Source organism: Corapipo altera, unplaced genomic scaffold, assembly GCF_003945725.1.
Source record: "Corapipo altera isolate COAL_440 unplaced genomic scaffold, ASM394572v1 349, whole genome shotgun sequence".
Classification (NCBI taxonomy): Eukaryota; Metazoa; Chordata; class Aves; order Passeriformes; family Pipridae; genus Corapipo; species Corapipo altera.
Window position 1 is genome coordinate 881,610 of NW_020884997.1, and position 18,118 is coordinate 899,727.

The 18,118-nt window shown below is 64.0% G+C and overlaps 3 protein-coding genes across 8 annotated transcripts; all 3 read right to left on the reverse strand.

The window, feature by feature from the left end:
- Window positions 1-11: 11 nt before the first annotated feature.
- On the reverse strand, window positions 12-1,364 carry LOC113958449 (protein shisa-like-1). The gene is made up of 3 exons (XM_027666702.1): window positions 1,295-1,364; window positions 426-639; window positions 12-228 (listed from the first exon to the last, which is right to left on the reverse strand). Exons 1-3 carry the CDS (start codon window positions 1,362-1,364, stop codon window positions 12-14), a joined length of 501 nt encoding a protein of 166 aa, XP_027522503.1.
- Window positions 1,365-2,607: 1,243 nt separating this feature from the next.
- Window positions 2,608-11,116, reverse strand: MAN2A2 (mannosidase alpha class 2A member 2). Of its 5 annotated transcripts, XM_027666709.1 has the most exons (24): window positions 11,017-11,116; window positions 10,561-10,715; window positions 10,125-10,379; window positions 9,874-10,018; window positions 9,600-9,771; window positions 8,873-9,000; window positions 8,574-8,747; window positions 8,090-8,276; window positions 7,835-8,012; window positions 7,490-7,692; window positions 7,055-7,237; window positions 6,770-6,884; window positions 6,531-6,598; window positions 6,191-6,356; window positions 5,693-5,929; window positions 5,484-5,606; window positions 5,279-5,393; window positions 5,053-5,186; window positions 4,797-4,938; window positions 4,459-4,592; window positions 4,094-4,171; window positions 3,606-3,800; window positions 3,406-3,516; window positions 2,608-3,249 (listed from the first exon to the last, which is right to left on the reverse strand). In XM_027666709.1, the coding sequence occupies exons 2-24, from the start codon at window positions 10,690-10,692 to the stop codon at window positions 3,097-3,099; spliced, it is 3,528 nt and encodes a 1,175-aa protein (XP_027522510.1). In that variant the 5' UTR covers window positions 10,693-10,715; window positions 11,017-11,116; the 3' UTR covers window positions 2,608-3,096. The 5 variants fall into 5 exon arrangements, with proteins under 5 accessions (XP_027522510.1, XP_027522506.1, XP_027522507.1 ...); XM_027666705.1 differs by lacking the exon at window positions 4,094-4,171 and having other exon boundaries at window positions 2,608-3,154; XM_027666706.1 differs by lacking the exons at window positions 4,094-4,171; window positions 11,017-11,116 and adding an exon at window positions 10,813-10,909 and having other exon boundaries at window positions 2,608-3,154.
- Window positions 11,117-11,508: 392 nt separating this feature from the next.
- FES (FES proto-oncogene, tyrosine kinase) lies at window positions 11,509-17,469 on the reverse strand. 2 transcript variants are annotated; one of them, XM_027666703.1, is made up of 19 exons: window positions 17,381-17,469; window positions 16,429-16,673; window positions 16,174-16,347; window positions 16,009-16,105; window positions 15,419-15,602; window positions 15,130-15,267; window positions 14,900-15,019; window positions 14,704-14,826; window positions 14,449-14,635; window positions 14,292-14,369; window positions 13,866-14,075; window positions 13,647-13,769; window positions 13,363-13,416; window positions 13,123-13,241; window positions 12,847-12,941; window positions 12,645-12,768; window positions 12,390-12,547; window positions 12,062-12,184; window positions 11,509-11,899 (listed from the first exon to the last, which is right to left on the reverse strand). In XM_027666703.1, the coding sequence occupies exons 2-19, from the start codon at window positions 16,648-16,650 to the stop codon at window positions 11,757-11,759; spliced, it is 2,472 nt and encodes an 823-aa protein (XP_027522504.1). In that variant the 5' UTR covers window positions 16,651-16,673; window positions 17,381-17,469; the 3' UTR covers window positions 11,509-11,756. The 2 variants fall into 2 exon arrangements, with proteins under 2 accessions (XP_027522504.1, XP_027522505.1); XM_027666704.1 differs by lacking the exon at window positions 13,647-13,769.
- Between the last annotated feature and the right edge of the window lie 649 nt (window positions 17,470-18,118).

The window sequence follows — 18,118 nt, forward strand, 5'->3', positions numbered from 1 at the left end:
GCGGGACCCCCTCAACAGCCCCGGCTGGGGCTCAGGCTGGGGGCACCGTGGGAAGGCTGGGCACGGGGCAGGTGCCCTCCCCGGGGTCTGCAGGGTGGGCAGCGGGCGCAGGGCAGGAGGCGGCCGAGGTGGCAGCGTCGGGTCCAGTAGAAGTGGCAGAGGTCGATGGCCATGAGCAGCAGGACAAGGAGCCCGTAGAGCCCAACGAAGGGCAAGGCCAGTGGGTTCCTGCGGGGGGGGTGCACTTCAGGAGGGGGCAGCCATGGCCCCCCCCAGCACAGCGGCACTGGGGAGGGCCACCCAGGGCCCAGTGTGGGCTCCAAAGGACATCACAAGCCCAATGTCAACAGTCACGGGAAGTCCCTGGGGCTGTGCTGGGATCTCCGAGCAGCACACCCAGCACACCCAGCCACAGTCCTGCTCACCGGAGTAGCTCAGGGCTGGCCAGGCTGGAGAGGTTCACCCCGGTGAGGGCCTCCAGGGCCAGCTGGGAGCAGCAGGACTTGAGGGCGCGCGGGCTGGGCTGGCAGCAGTAGCGGTAGCCGGGGGGGTCAGTCAGCCGTGGGCAGTAGAAGCCAGGGTGGGAGCGGCCGTCACGGCCAACGTAGCCCTCGCAGAGGTGCAGGTTCTGCACTGAGACTGGGGCGAGTAGCAGGGGCTTGGAGAGGGCCAGGAGGGAGTCCCCACTGCATGAGCCACAGAGCCACACGGTGCAGGCAGGACAGGCTGCCAGCTCCAGCAAGGTGGCCCTTGCCACAGAGCAGAGCCTTCCCAGTCCCAGCAGGGATGAACTGGAGCTCACTAGCCCCAGGGGACCTGGCTAAAATGACACAGGGACCCTTGGCTCAGCTCTCAGCGTGGGCTTCAGCCCCCCGGCAGTGCCTGCTGGCAGCCATGGCTCTGTGTGTGCCGTGACCACCAGTGCTTGCCATGGCCTCAACAAGGGCAAACATGGGTGAGGAGGGTGATGGTGGCAGAGGGGAGGGGAAAGCCCTCGGGGACATCAGGTCAGCCCCCATCTCCATGCTGAATCTTTCCCTGTTCCCCATGACCCCACAGGGACAGCACTTACACCCCACAGATGTGCTGCAGTGGGACCAACCCCAGCACCACCACACCTCAGCCACCATCCCCAGCATGAACCGCCACCTCCCACTGTGGACCACTGCCTCCTAGCACAGATGCCCCCAGCCTCTGTTCTGGGCTGTCAGGGAGCAACCCCCAAGGGACAAAGCTTCATCAAGGATGGGGAGGACAGGTTCAGGGAACAGGAGGGGCAGGAGTGGGGCTGTACCTGTCCCAATGATGCTGGGGAACAGCGCCGTGGTGAGGAGCAGCTGGAGCAGGAGCCCACCCAGCATCATCCTGGCCGACCCTGAGCAGAGGCAGCTCTGGCTCCAGTGGAGGCAGAAACCACAGCCACTCCTGCTCCCGCCTCCATCGCAGCCCATCAAGAGCCACTCAGAGCCATTAGAGCCTCCTGCACTCACTCAGGCTCGGTCCACAGGGACCAGGGTGGAGGCGGGAGCATCAGTAATGAGCTTCTGGGGCCAGGAGCAGGACGGGCCAGGAGCTCCTTCCCCACCCAGCCACGGATCAGCAGCCACAGGGTCCAGGGCCCTGGTTGGGCACCAGGGCCCATCCCAGGATCCAGGAGTTATGGCGAGGGCCCTGGGCCAGGCCAGGGCATGGGGTGAGTGCCTGGCACCAGGTGGGGGCAGGTCACCTGTGCTGCAGTCCCTCGGCACCCACTCCCTCATCACCCAACCCTGGGCAGAGCCCTGCACCAGCCCCCTGGCCCCCTGCCAGCCATGACATTAGCCAGGCTCCAGCAGAGGGTCCCCATGCCAGGCATCCTCCGGGTGCTGCAAAGGGCTGAGCTGCTGGGGCTGGTCCATGCTGGCTCTGTGAACTCAGCCCCTTCCAGGGCTGTGGGATGCAGGACCATGGCCGAGCCTGTAGCACGCAGAGGTGCCGAAGGCTGTGCAGGAATCATGGAAGCACAGAATCATTTAGGTTGGAAAAGACCTCTAAGTTCATCGAGTCCAATGAAGCCAGAGCTGAGGCAGCTCCCCTGCCTCCCCCTGCAGCCCTCCCCGCTGGCAGTAATTAGCCCCAGGGGCCAGGGACCTCGCAGCCCCTGTGGTTCCCACAGCAACCAGGAGGATGCTCTGGTGAGGTGGCATCAGCACCTGCACCTCAGCTGCTGCAGCCTCAGCAGAGACTGGACTGCCAGGCTCACACTGAAACAGGGCTAAAGGCTCTGGATCTGGGAGAGGCCATTGCCATGCTTCCCCCCATTGTTGCTGCCAGCACAAGGAGCTGCCTGACTCCTGTCCCCCTGGCTCCTGCTGCCAAGCATGGCTGGGCCTGGCTATGCCACCAGCCTCTCACAAGTGCCCAGGGCCCGACACCCAGCTCAGGATCTGGGAGCACTGGCAGGGCAGGGACCTCAAAGAGCAGAGGACAGCACAGCTCTGGCAGCCCACGAGCACACCCAGACTGACCCTGGCCCCGAGCCAGACTCCCCACCTTGGGTGCTGCCCTGTCTCCCCATGGTGCACTGTTCCCACTCACCTGCACGGGAGGCACAAACCACACACAGACTGGGCCCTTGGAAACAGCCTCGTGTTTCCTACGAGCTCCAGGTGAGCTCAGTCTCTAGTCCACAGCACCTCTCCAGGCAACTGCCCATCACCACCAATCAGCCCCATGCTGCCCCACTAGGCCAGGGGAGCCCAGCACAGGCCCCTGCCCCAGCCCCTGGGGTGGCCACACTCCCGGGCAGCCTGTGAATATGGCAGGGCAGCAGTGCCCATCCCACCAGCAGCAGCAGAGCCTGGCCTGCTGCCCCTGCCAGCTGTGCTCAGCCCACCCAGCACCACATTCCGCAGCCTCCGCCCAGCCCCGGCCACAGCAGTTCATTCCAAAATCTATCTGAGAATGTGGGACTAATAAATTAGAAGGCAGCAGCAGCCTCTGCAAGTCCGGCGCCTCCTGCCCGCGCCCACCACAGTGCTGCTGGCCCTGCTCTCCTGCAGTGCTGGTGCTGCTCCCACGCTGCCCAGCCACTCTGCTCCTCTCCCGCTCCACACACTACCCCAGGCGGATGCGGAATGTGGCTATTTCCATGGGGTCCAGGTAGATGTTGGTGCTGTTGGAAGCCGTGCCCAGTGGATACATCAGCGTCAGTGAGGTGGGCTGCAGGGAGCCCAGCTCCAGGCCCTGGAACAGGCCTCCCAGGACCAGCTGGGGAGAGAGGAGGGAGAAGAGAGGAGGCCTGGGTGCTGCCTCTGGTGCCTGGGGCAGCACTGTGCCCAGGGCAGCCTGATATGTGGCATGCCAGCCGTGCCGAGGTCCAGCCTGGCTCTGACTCAGTGTGGGCGTGGGGCAGCCTAGCCCTACCTTGCCCTGGCTGGTAGTGCAGTTGAAGCCCAGGTTCTTGGCCTCCAGGCTGCAGTCAAAGCCTTTGCGGTGCAGAATCAGCGCTGCCTCGGTCGAGGGTAGTGAGTCGTCCTGGGGGAAGCCAGGGCGTGAGGCACAACAGTGCGGACAGCAGGGCAAGAGCCCCCCCAGAGTCCTGTCACACCCAGGCTGTAGCTCACTTCTGCCTGCAACATCCGCAAGTTAAGGATGTGGAAGTCGCAGGGGAGGGTGGTGGCAAGGGGCACGAAGGAGCGCAGGGCTGGCACGGCTGACTTCTCCAGCGCCACCGGCATGACCAGGGCCTCGGCATTCAGGTGCATGGAGGTGATGTGGCTCAGCAGGGAGGGGAAGCTGATGGGGCGTTCGTCCTGCACCTGCCGAGGAGCACATGGGTCAGTATAGGCCTGGGGAGCTGCGGGGCCAGGCAGAGCCTGGGCAGGGCCCACAGAACAAACCACTGCTCCAGCAGTGCCCCGAGACCAGGCACCTGCGGGCATGGGGCACCCAGAGCTGCCCCCACCCAGGCAGGACTCCCTTCCCCAGCACCCAAACAGGACCCCATCTAGCTGATGCTCAGACTACGGACCTGCTACGGGCCTGGCTAGGCTAATGGCTAGCAGCTAGTGCACGAGACAGGGAGAGACAGCAGGGCCAGGCCGGCCATTACCTCAGGGCTGCCAGTCCTGGTGCCAGGGAAGCCCAAGGCTTTAAACATGGAGACCAGTTTGGAAAAGAAGCCGGAGCTCTGAATGGGTGACATGGCGCAAGCATAGAGGGCAGCGAGGGGATGGGACAAGAACACTGTGATTACAAGGGCAACGCGGCTCCACAGGGACAGATCCCACTGCACAGGTCCCACCCTCCCCGTGCCCCTGCTCCAGGCCCATCCCTGCCTAGAGCCAGCGCAATGGGACAGGAGGGGAGCAGATGCTGCATCCCATCACACGTGTAGCTTTCTGCAGGTGCCTCCACCCTGCTCCATCCCAAGGCAAGGCTGGGCATTCCCATCCTGTGGCCTCACAGCCCAGGCACCTTGTTGGCAGTGGTGCGGCGCTCCAGGAGGAGCCGGAATCGGTTGCAGGTTCGCTTGTTGTCCTTCAGCCCCTGGCCCAAGCCCCGGTTGTCATCCTGCATGAGGCGCCGGTCCAGGATCACCTCCAGCTGGCCTGTGAAGAGTGGGTCCCCATGCCCCAGGCTTTACCAGGAGCCAGCCACCCCCCATGGTATGGAGCTCCCAGAGACAACACGACCAGAGCACCCTGTGCCCAGCCTGCAGCACCCTCCTCCCCTATATCCCTCGGGGAGGGGAGCCCCAGCTCTACAGCAGGTCTCCAAGGCATAGGCCTCCGAGACACAGGCCTCCATCTCACCACTGCGGAGGCTGGAGACTCCCAGGGCCTGGGCTGTGAGCAGCGTCAAGCGGCTCTGCATGTCCTGGATGTAGGCCATGGCAGGCATGGGGTAGAAGTTGGCCTGCAGCGGCAGCTTCCGCTGGTACCTGCGTGGCTGGATCTGTCAAGGGACAGAGGTCAGTGGCCAAAAGTGGCTCCCACAGTGCCCAGCGCTGGGTGTCGGGGAACTGTCCTGCTGTGGGCAGGTGCTGTCCCTCCCTAGGCTGCCGCATACCTGGAAACCATTGAGGTCTGTGAAGAAGGTGTTGTCACTCTCAATGTCGGTGCTGAGGCGCAGGGCCAGCTCCTTGTTGATGTGGTCACGGATGTCCACCAGGCAGGACACATCCAGGGACAGGCCCTCCACCCCTGCAGGTAGGCAGTGAGGGGCTGGGCCCCACAGGCAGCATTGCCCAGCACCACTGGGCCAGCAACACCCCAGCACCACCTCAGGATCTCACCTGGCACATTGTACAGCCGCACCGTGGTCTGAACGTGCTCGTAGTAGCTGGCAACCTCTGAGAAGAGGGGTCCCTCCGTCACCCGCACCACTGGGGGGTTCTTGGGGGCATAGGGCTGGGGGGAAGGAGCGCTGTGCTGAGGCTGCTGCCTGAAGACAGTCCCACAGGCACAGCTGCCAGCTGGCTAACAGGACAAACCCTATACCTTGGCTTCTCCATCAGGCAGGAAGAGGTAGGCCCCACTTTTGTCCTTGGAGGTCCTGGTGCCGTAGACAAGGAACTCGCTGCTCACTCTGTGCCCCTGCTCCTCTCCAGCTCCGCGTATGCTCTGTAGGTGCAGACCAGCACAGCCATGAATGCAGAAGGCAGCATGGTGACCCCCTCCCCTCCTCCACTCCAGAGCCCCACATTCACCTGCAGCAGGCCCGAGTGCCCTGAGAAGCAGGCCTTCAGGTGCTGGTTCTCCAGGCAGAAGTCATCGGCAGCAGCCGGGAAGACTTGCAGGGGCACGGCCTCAGGCTTGCGCACAGGCAGGTCCCGACCGTGCAGGTACAGGCGCGTGGAGGACCTCAGCGTGGCATGGCTGTCCAAGGACCTGTGCAGCTGCAGCACACGCAGCCCCAGCGCGGGCAGGCGGGCCAGCACAGACACCTGCAGGCAGTATGGGGACCTGAGCCAGCCCCCCGTGCCTGGGGACGGACTGGGAGCCAGTCGGGCAAAGGCCCCCCCCTCTGCTGAGGGGAGACGTGCATGGGGGCCCAGTGGTTTGACAGCTGTGGGAGCTTGTGTTGTGGGGCAGGGACAGAGCAGGGCTGACAGAGCGTTCTGGCAGTATGCAGGGCTGGGAGGCTGGCATACATGGTATGTGCAGGCTGAGGATGGGGCAGGCAGTGTCACCGGGGCATCCTGTACCTGGTAGATGTCAGGAACCACTTCGGTGGCGGAGCTCCAGGTTGCGCTGAGCTGGAAGGGCAGGGGCTGGCCCTCCTCGGAGAGCACATGCACGTGCGGGGAGTCCACCAGCATCGGCACCACACTCAGGCGTTCCTGCTCCAGAGGGTTGAACACCACCAGGAACCTGCAAGGGGTCACCCAGGGATGGCATCCCAGCCCCACCGCATCCCAGATGCCCAATGCCCCCACACTACCCACAGGTTCACTGCATCCACCCATAGCTTCACAGCATCCCAGACACTCCGTCACTGCCTCTCCACAGCCCCACAAGTCCCTAAAGCAAGGCATGAGGCCCTACCGGGGTGAGGTGTCCAGTTTGACCACTGTCTTCTCCGGGAGGGAGTCCTGGCTGGGGCGCGTGTCATCCTGGGGAGAGGAGCAGTGAGAGTTGGGGTATGCCCACACCCTGCCAGCTGGGCCCAGAACACAGGCACAGGCTGGGGCCCTTTCCCCAGCCATGTCTGCACAGAATTGTGCTCCTGAGGGCATGGGGATAGCATAACGAGGTCCAGGGAGCCGGGGGCAGGCACTGCTCACCGTGCTGAGGAAGGGCACAGCAGGGTCATGGTGATACGTGTCCTTGTCCCCCAGCACAAGGTAGTGCGCAGCGTTGATGATGACGCGCTTCAGGTTGGTAAGGGAGTGGAGCAGCCTGGGGCACAGGCAGAGTGAGCCACCCAGGGCCATTCAGCCACCCAACATCCCCCACCTCTCCCCAGCAGAGGAGCCCCAAAAGACCCCTACACCCAGCCGCACTCACAGCCCTGAGCCCACCAGCCCCTCCCTGACAGGCTCTGAGGGTGCTCCAGCCCCCACACACACCGGACTCCGTAGTCCACAGCTACAGCCTCCTTGGCGGTGCCAGTGATGGCGTCGTGGTGCTGGAAGAGGCCCAGGTTGCGTCGGGCGTTGCTCAGCAGGGCGTAGTCGGAGAGCGGGTACCTGCCATCGGCACTGGCATGGCGGGCGTGGGCGAGTGCCAGGCTGTACAGGATCTCTGCCCCCCTGCACAGGGACAGGGTCACAGAAGGTTTCTGTCCCTGTGCCCCAGTGCTGCGGGGGCTGGCCTGGACGTGCCGGCGGGGGCACGCACTCCCCTGGCACTGGGCAAGGGTTTGGTACTGCCTGGGCCACCCCAGCGCATTGGTGGCTGGTGCAGACCTGGGGGCTACTGGAGCTCCCAGATGCTGCCTAGTCATCCCTCACCCACGCCCTGCACACCCCCCATGCTCCACAGCCCAGTCTGCTGCCCCTCACCGGAGGTGGGCCTCTAGCACCCGGTCCAGGCTCTTGTAGAACGGCCGGGAGGTGTAGTATCCCGTCCAGTAGTGGTCCTCCCGGTCGGCATAGGAGAAGAAATCCCCAGTCAGCACTGGGAACCCAGGCGGCCTCATCCCCGGCACAATGCCCATCTTCTTATACAGGGCATCAAAGTAGTCAGAGAGCGTCCCAAACTGTGCCTGCAGGACAGCACATGTGGCCCTGAGCCAGGGCTCCCACAGTGGGGGCTCCCATCAACTCTCCCAGCACTGCCTACCCTCTGGCTACACTCTGTGGTGGCCTCCTGGTGCCCCCAGCCACACTGAAGATCCTCGCACGTACCTGGACGTGGAGGTCGGGCCGGGAATTGAGGAAGTCGAAGATGCGCTGATAGTTGAGGAACTGGGCGTCCCACTCCTGCGGCTTGTCGTATCGGAAGTCATCTCCCAGGGGCACCAGGAGCACCTTGCTGCGGTACAGCTTGGACTTCTTGCGGTACTGGTCCAGCAGCAGCTGGGCTCTGCGTGGGGGCCGAGGCATGAGACTGGCCCTGGATAGGCCACCGGGCTGGGAGCCACGTGCCCCTGCCACACTCACCGCTCCGCCACGTTGGCATCGGTGATGGCACGGGGAGGAACTTTCCAGGGGCAGTTGATTCGGCCTCCAGGCAGGCGCTTGAAGTCAAACTGGCAGCAGATCTTGGGGTCTGGCCCACAGGTGTGGGGCACATCGTAGCTGTAGAAGGGCATCATGTGGCAGAAGATGTCAGTGCTGGTGTCTGGATCTGTAGGACCAAGGACAGGTGAGTACCAGCAATGGCTCTCCCTTGCCTGTCCCCGAGCAGGGGGTCCCAAGGACAGCTGTCGGACAGAGCAGAGTTGGAGCCCAGAGGACACAGCAGCCTCCCTCAGCATGCTGGGCACAGAGGCAGATGGGGAGTCACCCTGGGGCTGTCCCATGGGGCAGAGCCATCACCTCCTGGCGCTCAGCTCATCTGCACAGTAAAGTGGCTGGTAGCCATTCCCTGCTGCCACTTGCCCTACAGGGCCCCTTCTGCCATCCCCTCCTGGCAGCCTCTCACCCCATGTCTGTCTCCACATAAACTCCAGGTTCTGGGTGGCAGCAAAGTGCTTCTTGATGGCATAGTGCACACGCTGGATGAGCATGGCCGTCAGGTTGGAGCGCTTCAGCAGGTAGGGCATGGTGGAGCTGTACCCAAAGGGGTCCACGGCCCAGCCCGACCGCGGTGTCACACCTGGAGGCACAGAGACCTGTCAGCCTGTGCTGAGCCAGCATCACCTCCTGTGAGGAGGGTCCTGCCAGGGCCACGGTGCCAGTCAGCATTGTGCCCCTCCTGCTCAGCACCCACTCTGCTCTCACCAATGTTCTTCTCTAGCCACTGGTGCCCCTCGATCAGCTGGTCAATCATGGCGAAGTAGTGGGAATTGGCCTCGTCGGGCATCACCCAGCCACCTGTCACCATCTCCAGCTGCCCATTGCCCACCAGCCTGTGAGGGGGACACCCGAGATGTGACCAGAGTCCCGTGTGAGCCACATGTCCATGGCAGAGATCCCCTGCCTTTAGCCACCTGGGGCCCACCCACAGCCCCCAGAGCCACTGCTGCCATTCCTCACTACCCATGCTGACTTCACACAGAGACACATCCCTCCACAGCTCAGTGCCAGCCAAGGCCCCTGCCAGAGCGCACTCCCACATAGGACAACACCCTCTGCTATGTCCTCCATCCCTAGCTCTCTCAGGGCAGGGGGCTGACAAGGGGGCCCTGTCCCACTACACAGTCCTGCCCTCCAGGTCTCCCACCACTCCAAGGGTGCCCTGGGCCTTGCACTCAAGTTTCTCAGGCCAATGAGCACAGGCAGAGGCACAGGGTGAGACTTGCCTCCCCCAGCCCTCAGTCCTCACTGTAGAGACCCCGGTGGTGGCAGCACCCAGCTCTCACCCCTCACTGCAGTGGCTTTGACATCTGGTGGCACTGGGAGGCTGCTGGCAGTGCCAGGGCACCCCATGGTGAGCAGTGCAGGGCCCACGGTTGCTGCACTGCAGTCAGGGCAGCCTTCCTGTCCCCAGGGCTCTTTCCTGCCCTACCTGCGCACTGCAGCCCGCTTCTGGGCACTGATGTTGTCCCACCACTTGGAAAAGAAGGAGATCTCGGACCAGATGAAGCGCCGGCGCGGGTCCTCCTGCATCTTCAGCACCATGCTGTTGAGGATGTGCTGCGTTTGGTCGTAGTAGTACTTGTCGAAGGTCTTGATCCAGCCTGGCAGCACAGGTGGGGGTAGCTGTGGGGGCCCAGCCCTTCCCTGCCAGCACTATGCGGCAGCAGGGGCTGGGCCAGCCCTTCCCCTCCTCTGCTGCTCACCTGGGTCATTGTGGGAGTGCGGCACCACAAACACCTGCAGAGGTTCCGTGTCCCACTCGTTGGGCTCATAGGTGATGTCGAAGCCCTGCTTCCAGACACCACCATCCTGGTTGTCAAAGGGCAGCAGGGAGTACACGGCCAGCATCTGTGGGTGGGAGGCAGGGCTGAAAGATCCCCAAAAGAGTAGAGCCAGGACCCCACAGACGCCCAGGTATGGACCCCTTGTGCTAGCAGAGCCACCAGCCCCTCACCTGCAGGTCTGGGCTCTGTCCCTTGCCCCCCAGGGCGAACTGGCAGTCCTGTGGGGACACGGAGAGGAAACTTGGGCGACTCTCAGGGGGCAGCACCCAGGAGCCATTCGGGGGGTGATGGGGCAATGCCGGCTGCCCCTCTGCATGAGCCGTCAGCTCCAGCACCGAGTCCTTGATGTGGCTGATGATCTCATGGTTCTCCTCCAGTAGCTGCTCCAGCTGCTCGATGCGGTTCTGTAGCACTGAGATCTGGCTCTGGGGGGACAGAGGCCACGGTGAGAACCAGGAGGTCATCCAGAGCTATGGGGAGCCAGCCTTGGACCTGGCAGCTGAATGGTGGGAGGCCAGGGCTGGCTCCCCATGAATTTCCCTGGCTGAATGTCCCTGTTTGTCGTCCCATGGTCCCTCTCACCCACCCCAACCCCTCCAAACTCACCCTGGGGAAGTTGCCCCCACTCTGGTGTCGTGCAGGGTCGTGCTGTACCCGGTCCAGCATCAAGTAGAGGGAGAAGACGGCCACGCAGAAGATGGCAGCTCCACACACTGTCACCTGCTTCTTCAGCTTCATCACGAAGGGATGGAGGGACTCACCTGTGCCGGGATACGGGGAGGGCGGCACACGTCGGACAGCGCAACCCCCCACCGCGGCCTCCCGCCTCCTTCTCCAAGCGCCCTCCCCGCGTCCTACTTGGCTTAATCCGGTGCTGAGTATTTATAGCTGCGGATGGGGCTGGGGAAGGGGCCAGGGCCGGGACAGGCCGCGCGGCCCCGCCGAGCCGGGCAGCGCCCGGGGCCACCGCGCCGCAGCCCCGCGGGGCCGGGGCGGGCCGGGCCGGGACAGGGGAAGGCCAGGCCGGCGCCGGCGGGGACACCGCGGGCGCTCCGCTCTTACCCCGGGCGGCTCCGCGGCCCGACCCCGCTCCTCACATCGCCCGCCCGGGCCCGCCGGGATGGGCCAGGCCAGGCCAGGCCCCGCCCGCCGCTCCGCCCCCCGGGGGAGGCGGCACCGGGGCGTGAGGGCAGGTCCGCTCGGGGCCGGGACCACCCACAGCCTGGCCGCCCTCCCAGCCGCGGGGCCGAGCCGAGATACCCCTGTACCCTGCCCTGTCCCATTCCACCGCCCCATTGTGCCCTGTCCCAGTGACCCGTCCCAGTACTCCCCATCCCAGTGCCCTATCCAAGTGCACCCTGTCCTGGTGCCCTACCCTGGTACTTCATTCTGGTGCTCTACCTCGGTGCACTCTGTCCCGGTGTGCCCTGTCCTGCTATCCCGTCCTGGTGCATCATTACGGTGCTCCATCCCAGTGTCTCGTCTCTCAGTGCCCCATCCCAGTGCGGTACAGACCCATATCCCCTCACAGACTCCAGACACACAGCTGCAGAGCTCCTGTGTTTATTGAGCAGGATGAAGCCGGGCAGGAGCTGCGTGTGCTGTGACCTCCACCCAGGGCATGCGGGAGCCTCTGGAAAAGGAAAGGGGCACAGGCACCCACAGCTGCACCACAGCACATGCTGCCCAGGCAGGGTTCTGCTGCGCTCCCAGGCACTGCCATGGGATGGATCCAGGGGCTCCGTCACTGCCCAAGGGAGGGACACTGCTGCGGGATTGATCCAGGGCCCCTGGTGCCCCTGTCAACGGTGCCTCTTGCGGATGGCAATGAGGTCCTGGTGGATGGTGCTGAAGCTGGGCCGCTTGTGGGGGTCATACTCCCAGCAGCGCTGCATCAGCTGGTACACCTCCTCAGGGCACTGCTCGGGGCGGTCCAGCCGCACACCTGAGGTAACAGGGATGGGAACATGGCAGCCTGGACCACCAGTCCCTCACCCCCCACAGCCCCATCTAGCCCTCCCATGGGCACAGCTCTACAGTAGATCTGCTGTGCTGGACCCACAGCTTGCAGTGGCCCTTGGGAGCCAGCCTTGGCTGTGTCCCCTACCCTGCTCCACTGCCTCCCGTGTCTGCTGGTTGCTGAGGTTGGCATAGGGGATGGCACCCAGGCTGAAGGCTTCCCACAGCAGAATCCCAAAGCTCCAGACATCGCTCTCCGAGCTGTATCGGCCTGGGGACATGGAGCAGGACAAATGGTGGCAGCTGGGGACACCTATGTCACCACTGACTGGTTGTGCCTTCACTCCTGAGGGCTGGGGTACTTTGGATCTCTGCCTCCCTCCCCAGGATCAGGCACGTGGGAGCGGGACAGTGCTGGACTCCTGGCTCCCAGCTGAGCTGTGGTGTGCCAGGCTGTGCCCAGCATCATCCCATACCATAATTGAGTGCTTCAGGGGCCGTCCACTTGACAGGGATCTGCTTCATCCCCCCTGTGGAGGCATAGATGCCATCCTCCTCCTCCCGTGACATCCCAAAATCACTGATCTTCAGGGTGTTCCTCTCCGTCACCAGGCAGTTGCGAGCAGCCAGGTCCCTGTGGCAGCCCCGAGCCATCAGCCATGCACCCGGCTGTTCCTGGGGCTCCAGGACAGTGAGGGATCCAGGGCTCTCCCTGCCTTGCCAGGGCCCACCTGTGGATGCAGTGCTTGCTCTCCAGGTACTCCATGCCAGCAGCAGCATTCTCTGTCATCCTGACCAGCTCCTTCACCCGGAGGTGGGGCCCCTCGCTGCGCAGGAAGCTCAGGAAGTCCCCCCCTGCACCCGGATTGTGGAGCTGGTGGGTGCCTGGGCACACCCATACGTGCCAGGGGGCTGTGGGTCAGAGCCACTCACCCTGCACCAGCTCCATGACAATGTAAATGGGCTGTTTCTGTGTGCAGACACCAATGAGCCGCACGATGTTCGGGTGCCTGTACTGCTTGAGGATCCTGCGGGGACAAGGATGAGCACTGCAATTGTGTGGGAGCCCAGCTGCCTCAGGCACAGGGTGCTCTACCGAGCTGGCTCAGGGACACAGCCCTCAGCACATGCCCTGCTGCAGACCCAGTGGAATTGAATAGCCCCAAGGATGGACAGACAGGATGAGACAAGCACACTGGCTGCACAGACCTGGCTTCCTGAAGGAACTTGGCCTTGAGCTCAGGCGGGAGGGTTTCCCGGCAGGATTTCACAGCCACAGCGGTGTTGTCAGCACGCAGGCGGCCACTGAACACCTCCCCAAAGTTACCCTGCCGAGACACAGGTACACTGGCTCAGCTCACCATGTGGCCCAAGGAAAACCCTGTTCTTCTGTAGACCCCTGTGAGGACAGCTGGGCCCTCCCCTAGACCCCAGAGCACCTCGACTCACCCGGCCAATGCGCTCCCCCAGCAACACATCTTCGTGGTTGAGCACCCATTTGTCCTGCAGCAAGCAACACTGGTGAGCTGTCCCCCAACCCACATTTCCCTGCAGTCCCCTCTCAGACAGCCCCAGAGGGGGTCCCCAGACCTCAGGGTCCCCCAGGCCTTAGTCCCCCCATCTAGCTGGAGAAGCATGCCTGGGGCTCCCAGCCAAGCCCTGGGAAGACGAAGGGGTCAGGCAGGGCTGCCCCTGCTCAGGGGGCCAGTCCCCCTTTGCACTGCCTGTGTCACCTTGGGTACAGCCCTGGCCAGGACGATGCCACTCTTGCGGGTGATGGGCTGCTGGCTCTGCAGGAGGTGCTGGATGAGCAGCGGGATGGTGGGGAAACTGTCCCCCTCCAGTCGGAACATGTTCTGCAGGAAGGGCGGCTGAGGGGTTGTGCCCAGCAGGGACCCCTGCCTGCTCATGTGGGGTTGCCCTGGCCTTCCCCCCTGCCCATGATCACTCACATCGGCAGCCTGGATGATGAAATGCCGGGGCTGCCCGTCCCACAGCACGCTGAGCACATACTCCTGCTTGCCCTGGCTCTCCCGCACCAGGAAGTCCCCACTGCAGGTCAGCAGCTCCTGCACCTCTGAGCGTGGGATGGCCCCATGATACCAGACCTGCTGGCACAGTGGCTTCTGCACCTCCGGGATCAGGGGCACGGGGGGGGGCAGCTGGAAAGAAACAGGGTGAGCCCAGCCATGTCCATCCCTGAGTCGTGCCAGAGGTGGGCAGCAGCGGTGTCCAGAAGCTGTGCCCAGGGTAGAGCTGGATGAGAGTCTGGAAGGGCTGGAACAGGGAGGGGAGGGGGCTGTGAGGCCAGAGGGGAGGGGGGGCAGAAGGGCCAGCTGGGTGGAGAGCAGGGTGACTGGAGGTGCCCAAGGACTCACCGAGTACTTGGGGCTGAAGATACCCGTGATGTGGTTCTTGAGGGTCTCTAGAGCACTGGCCCCACTTCTCTCCTGCTCCTGGGGGAGGTACAAGCTGTACGCCAGCTGGGGAGGGCCCCATCCCTGCCACTCCCAGGGCGTGGGAGGCAGGACTCACCGTGGAGGACACAGACTGCCGGTCCTCTGGCACAGGCAGGGCAGGCAGGGGCTCCCTGGCCCCCAGCTCTGCCAGCTTCCCTGCCAGCATGTCCCGCTGTGCCTGCAGCTTGGCCTGGGTGCAGAGGCAGCCCTCGAGCTGCTGCTGCGCCTCGAGCAGCCCCTGCCGCCTGCTCAGCAAGTGCACCCTGGGGAGGGGACAGGGTGGTCAGTACCCGCCGCCCTGACCCCTTGCTCCCCCTCCACTGCACCTCACCGCTTCCCAGGGCTCCAGCCCTGCTCCTCTTCATGGATCTCTGCCTTCAGCTCCCACACCTGCTGTTCCTTGCTGCTTACAGCCTCCGTGGCAGCCGCCAGCTCCTCCTCGACCGATGTCAGGCTGCAAGAGACACATGCTGTCATGCTGAGCCCCTACCCCTAACCTGTCCCTTGCCTGCGGCCAGCCCACTCACCAGTGCTGGACACTCTCAAGGGTCAGCTCATTCAGCTGCAGTTCCCCTGGTGCCAGGCTCTCTGTCTCCTCCAGCAGGCTCTCATCAAAGGACACAGTTGGTGGCACCTCGGAGTCATACCTGTGGGCACCCAGTATGGCTCTGCCTCCATCTGCTCTGTGCTGGCTGCCAGCAACAGTGGGTGGCAGGGCCATGCCCAGCAGAGAGGCTGCGGCTGCACAGGGCCATACTGGTGGCTCTGGATGAAGCTGCTGTACTCAGTGGCAGGGTTGATGGCCTCGATGGCACCAGCAATCTCATGGTGAATGGCAAGAACGTCCTCCTGTACCAGGCTGCTGATGCTGCAGTACTCCCCAAGGATCTCCTTTCTGCAAGAGCACTGCTGGTTCTGGGGGACCATGGGGGTGCCCAGGGGTTGGCAGTGGGGTGAAGGGCTGGCAGGGGGGTGTGAGATGGGGAGTGGGGCATGGGATGGGCAGTGGGGAACAGGACAAGCAGCAGGGGGGGCAGGAATCTTACAGGATGAGGACCATCTCCTGCTGCAGGCTGTAGAGGGACTGGTGCAGGCTGGGCAGCACCCGCTGGTAGTAGTGCTGGTGGTGCAGCGCAGCTGCCTGCACGGCCAGCACATATTGGTTGTGCAGGGCATAGAGCTTCCAGAGGCTGCGCACATACTTCTCCTTTGCTTTGTCCCGCTCTTTGTCTGTGGGGAGAGGCCGTGGAAAACACCAACCACCAGCCCACCACCAGTCCCAGCATTGCAGCACATCAGTGAGGGGCAAGAACACCTGGCAGGGCTGGGGCAGTGGTCAGGGGGTGTCGACCTGGGAGAGGGTCCCAGGGCAGGCAGGGCAACCAAGGCTGGGGCAGTTACACTATGACACAGGGATGCTCCTGACTCACAGCGTGGTTTCCCAAAGCCTCTGGACTTTTGCCTATCTCCTTGGGGGCCAGGCTGGGCTTTCCCCACACTGCCAACCCCAAGAGTCCCCACCCGCTCCAGGCTGGGCCATGATTCCCACAGGGTGCAGGATGCTCCAGCCATATTTGGCCCACAAGGGGAGCTGGGAGGGGATGCAGTGGGATGGAGCTGAGGGCCAGGCTGGCACCTTTGCTGGCCTCCTGGTACTTGCGTTTGGCCTGGGCGCTGTCACGTGCCAGGCTGCGGTACTGCACCTTCAGCTTCTCCATCTCCTGCTGTGTTGTCTGGGGAGGGACACGGTCAGGGAGCGGGGCCAGGCCACGGCCGCACTCCCCTGCTGGCCCCCACATACCCGGGTGTACTCCTGGCTGAGCAGCTGCCACTGCTCACTGAAGGCCTTGCGCAGCTGCTGCTTGTCGCGGATGAGCAGGCTCAGCTTGGCCAGCGGCCCTGCCACCAGCTCCTCTGCGTGCTGCCGCAGGATCTGGCTCAGCGTCTCCGTCCGGCTCGCCAGCACCCACCAGGTCTGTGGAACAGTGTGGGGACAGCACCCTCCAGCACCACACCAGGCTCTGCAAAGCATACTCCTGCTCTGGGGCATCCCTACCTTCTCCATCTGGCCACCATGGTCACCACGGAGCTGCCCAGTGCCCTCTTGCTTCTCCAGCTGGGAGAACATGTGGTGCAGCATCCCTGCGTACTCCCGGTCGCTCTTGGCACGCTGCGACATCCACTTCTTCATCAGCTCCAGGAGACGCAGCTCCCCGTCCTGCAGCCGCAGCAGCGCGCTGTGCCCCCGCGGGCACCACAGCTCCGGCCCGAAGCCCATGGCACCGTCTGGGTGGGGGGAGGCTGTGGGGTGCCAGCCCAGGCTGAGTCATGGCTACTGCCCCACACTGCCTGCACCAGTGGCCAGGGCCCTTTGCATCTCACACCCTCCCACCTCGTTGCCTGGCCTGAGTGGCAGGGCAGACCCTCCATACCCCCTACAGTCAGCCTTGCAAAGTGCATTCAAAGCAGTGGGGTGAGCACTCTAAGCCCTGTGGGAGCTGGAGCCTGCAGGAACAGTGCCAGGGAGGAGGAAGTGTGGGGTCAGACACAGCAGTGTCACCTCTGCTGCGCGTGGAGCTGCTCCCAAGGGCAGCACAGCTGTGTCCCCCATCCCAGCTGGGCACTAGTCCCTGTGCCTGTGCTGCCTGTTGGCACTGCCACCCCTGTGCTTGCAGTGTGGAAGCTCCCAGGGACCAGGGCACAACTGGGAAGCTGCAGGAGCAGGATGAGCCTGGACATGCCTCAGCAGCCGGGACTCCAGCATGGCCATTGGGAGCCAATTTGGGAAGCTGGGAGCCAAACCAGTTCCAGCAGTGGTCCCGGGGTGCTCTGCCCCTTGGTAAGAGCACAGCAGGAGCAGGAGAATGTTGGGGCACCTCCCTGCGCAGGGCAGGATGTACCCTGGCACAGCCCTTGACCCTGCCAAGGGCCAGGGCCTAGAACCCCCCTGCCCTACAAAGGTATCCCCTGTCCCTGCCAATGCCCTGCTGGGGCACAGGCCCTCCAACCTGCGTCTGCTGTGAGGTCCCTGCTGTGGGGCTGCTGCTCGCGTCCTGCTGGAACCGGGGCTGGTGTGGTCTGGACCCTGTGCAGCTCCAGCTCCTGGGGAGGAACAGGAAACCCGGGGCTGACCATACAGCCATTGCGAGATTTCCTGTGCTTCCTCCCCTCCCTGCCAGTCCCTGCACCCACGGCCAGCACTGGCTCATGGCTGTGCTGCAGCTGGGCAGCTCCCAGCCCCGTCGCCCCTCTCAGCTGCTTCCCACCAGGTCCTGGCACCATCAGGGTCCAGCCCTGTGTACTCAGGGCTCTACTACCACCGTGGAGCCTCCACTGAGCCCTGATCTGCGAGGGTCCCACCCAGCAAAGCCCCCTCAGCCATGTCTGGTCCTGTCTGACCCACAGCCTTGCTCCATGACTCTGCATCCCCAAGAGGCTACAGGACGTGTGGGTTCCCCAGGGCTCTGTGCAGTCCCACTGAAGGGTGGCCACCCTGTCACCACCCCCAAGCCTGGCCCACGTGACTGGGGAAGGCCTCAGGACAGAGCACCACCAGTGCCACTGCCAAGTGCCACCACACATCTCCATTGCTGGCACAACCCAGGTCAGCTCCACTCTGCTCAGCCTGGAAACTGCCTGGGTGTTTTGGGCTGAGTCCCCCCCCCTGTGCCCAGCAGGGAGGCCCCAGCTCCAGAAGGGTGTCACGGTCACTTACAGGACACTGTAAGACCAATTCCACTTTTAGA